The sequence below is a fragment of the Oratosquilla oratoria genome, chromosome 3, assembly GCF_046742065.1.
Source record: "Oratosquilla oratoria isolate Oo_2021 chromosome 3, ASM4674206v1, whole genome shotgun sequence".
Classification (NCBI taxonomy): Eukaryota; Metazoa; Arthropoda; class Malacostraca; order Stomatopoda; family Squillidae; genus Oratosquilla; species Oratosquilla oratoria.
Window position 1 is genome coordinate 41,171,989 of NC_134779.1, and position 2,500 is coordinate 41,174,488.

Genomic DNA, 2,500 nt, shown 5'->3' on the forward strand with positions numbered 1-2,500 from the left:
ACGTGGGGGAAGACTACCAGCCTAACATCTAGTCCTGCCCCATCCTGGGCACCAAATGTTAGACTGGTTTGAAGGCAAACTCTGATGAAGAGAATTTGTTTATAGATTACTGTTGGGCGCCAATAATGATTGCTCGCTTCTAAGTGCGAGAGAAGGTGGAGGGGAGGCGGGGAGGGAGGTGACGATTGTACGTTATAATTCGTGTCCCAACTTGATCTGCTTGCGGGGAAGGGGGGAGAAGGTGAGAAAGCAACGGTTCAGTGAGCCAGGCTCACAGTGTGCTGCTCCGAGGCGATCTGAATCTTCGTCGTTCGTCCGGTCTTTATATACATGGGCAGGTCATGACCTGTGCTCCTAATTGGTGTGAGGTCAAAGTGTGATGCGTGGGAAGTCGAACGGAAAACATTCTCATGTTGGTGACTCACTAGGTATTGAAGCGTGCTTTCCTCAATGAATTTATTGTGCATCTTCACGTGGCTGGCCGATGCTGGTACTGCGCGTGTGTTCCTCAAGGAAGCTTTGTCTGGGTCACACGGTTGATCGAGGCGCTGGTTAGTCATCGCTGGGACCCGACAGCGTCCGTCGTAGGCTGATGAACTGCACGTGCGTTTCCTCAAGGAGGCTTTATCCCACCCGTGGGGCTCAAGGAAACTTTGGTGGAGTCACGCAGCCGGGTGGTGCAATAATGTTCTCGTGGGACCTCTTTCAGGTTGGCAAGGTCGTGCGACGAACCAGAGATGAGGTGAGGACAGAGGAGTGATGAGGACCGTGGAGTGAAGACTAGAAGTAAGGGCAATTTCCCAAAACAGATAAATATAAAAATAGTTATCTTGGACCCGTTTCCCAAGAAACTCCAGTGATATTTGTGAAGAATAACAATTATAAAAGAGGACACTGAATTCACTGTAGTTATGTGCGAATCCTGAAGGGGTATCGCACTGAAGATAAAGAAGAATGCAGGCGACAAAAAGACTGATACGATCTGAAAATACTCTTGTGGCAGTTGTCAGAATTTTCTCGAGTTACTGTGTAACAAAAACAAAAAGGTAACTAACAAAACCAAGGAGTTAACTAGAGGTAACACGTATGCGCTTTACACTTAAATATAATGAGGAAAAATAGGACTTATAAGTCAGGAATAGAAACAATACTTGAATCGAACATTGCTTTTCGAGGTGGTATGGACATGTCGTGATAATAGACGATAGAAATTGTGTGGCAGAACGAGTAGAATCGTTGTTTGATTATGATAAGACAACATTTCGAGACAATATGAGCATGTTTTGTCACCATTAATCTACGGTTACGCTAGTCAATGGAATGGTTGGACGAAATCCAAATGAATTGTTAGAATTCAACCATTCCGTTGACTAGTATAACCATAGCTTAATATGAGTGCTACTCTACCAAACAAGTTGACTCATAGGAAAAGACGAGGGAGATTGAAGAGATGTTCAAGGATCTCCCAGAATATAGAAATTGTTCAAGATCAAGTTGGAGAGATTGTAGACAACTTACTGAGCTGTTTATCAAGCGTGGGATCATGGGACCAGATGCCAGGTACGCATGCGCTGGTGTATTCATCACTCGCCCGTTTTATCATCGCCTGAAACAGTAGAACATTGAGAATCAATATGCCCTTATATAAATCAACATAGCAGATTTACCATCAGAAATATATGGTCCACATACAATGAATATAGAACCATATAGATTAACACAAAGGCTTCTGTGAAAAATGAGGGCATCAATATTCTAATACTACTATGACCATTACATTGATGTGATGGTGCTCCAGACAATATTGTCATCTAGATTCTGGACAATATTGTCTTTGTTCACACTGACTTAGCAGTGATTTGAGTGGTTCCTGTCCTAATTTCCTAACGACCCAGTTAACTACTCCTGACCTTGTTAACCATGATTTGATCAACTTTGTGCTTCTCCATCTCCATTAGTATTAGTAATTAATCCGTTTGTACCATAAACAATGTATGGTAATTTCTAGAATGCTTCTTTGCTTAGAAGACGTCTTCACCCCTCCCAAGAGATCTCTTATTTTCTTAATAGTGTCACCCTGCACCTCCCTCTCATGCCTCCCTGAATTTCAGGCAAAGCTTTACAATACATCTCACCAGCCTATCGGGATTTCAGGCGTGACGTCACGGTACGCCTTTCTTCAGCTTACCTGAACCTCAGGCAAGATGTCGCTCTCTCTTCTGCCGACCTAAAATTCAGGCAAAACACTCACTGTCCGTCTCTGTTTGGCCTGCTTGAATTTCGGGTACTACCTAATTATATATCTCTAACTTACCTGAATTTCAGGTAAGATGTTGTGCTGGGATCCCTTGATGGAGGAGATGCGTGTCAGGGACGAAGGGTAGAAATGGTCAAAGTTAAATCCTGGGTGACACATCGAAGTGATCTCCCCGCCATGGGTGTTCTCCGGTTTGGCCAGCAGGACGGCCCCGTAGCTACCCGCGTCGTCTGTAGAAGGTGA

General features: G+C 44.2%; 1 protein-coding gene across 1 annotated transcript in view; it reads right to left on the minus strand.

Annotated features, from left to right (window-relative positions):
- Nucleotides 1–2,500, minus strand: part of LOC143022049 (uncharacterized) — a gene marked incomplete at its 3' end in the record, with an annotated part of 25,292 nt that overhangs the window by 15,000 nt on the left and 7,792 nt on the right. Inside the window, 2 exon segments of the mRNA XM_076179987.1 lie at nucleotides 1,519–1,606; nucleotides 2,315–2,487. Of these exon segments, the coding sequence (XP_076036102.1) occupies nucleotides 1,519–1,606; nucleotides 2,315–2,487 (261 nt within the window).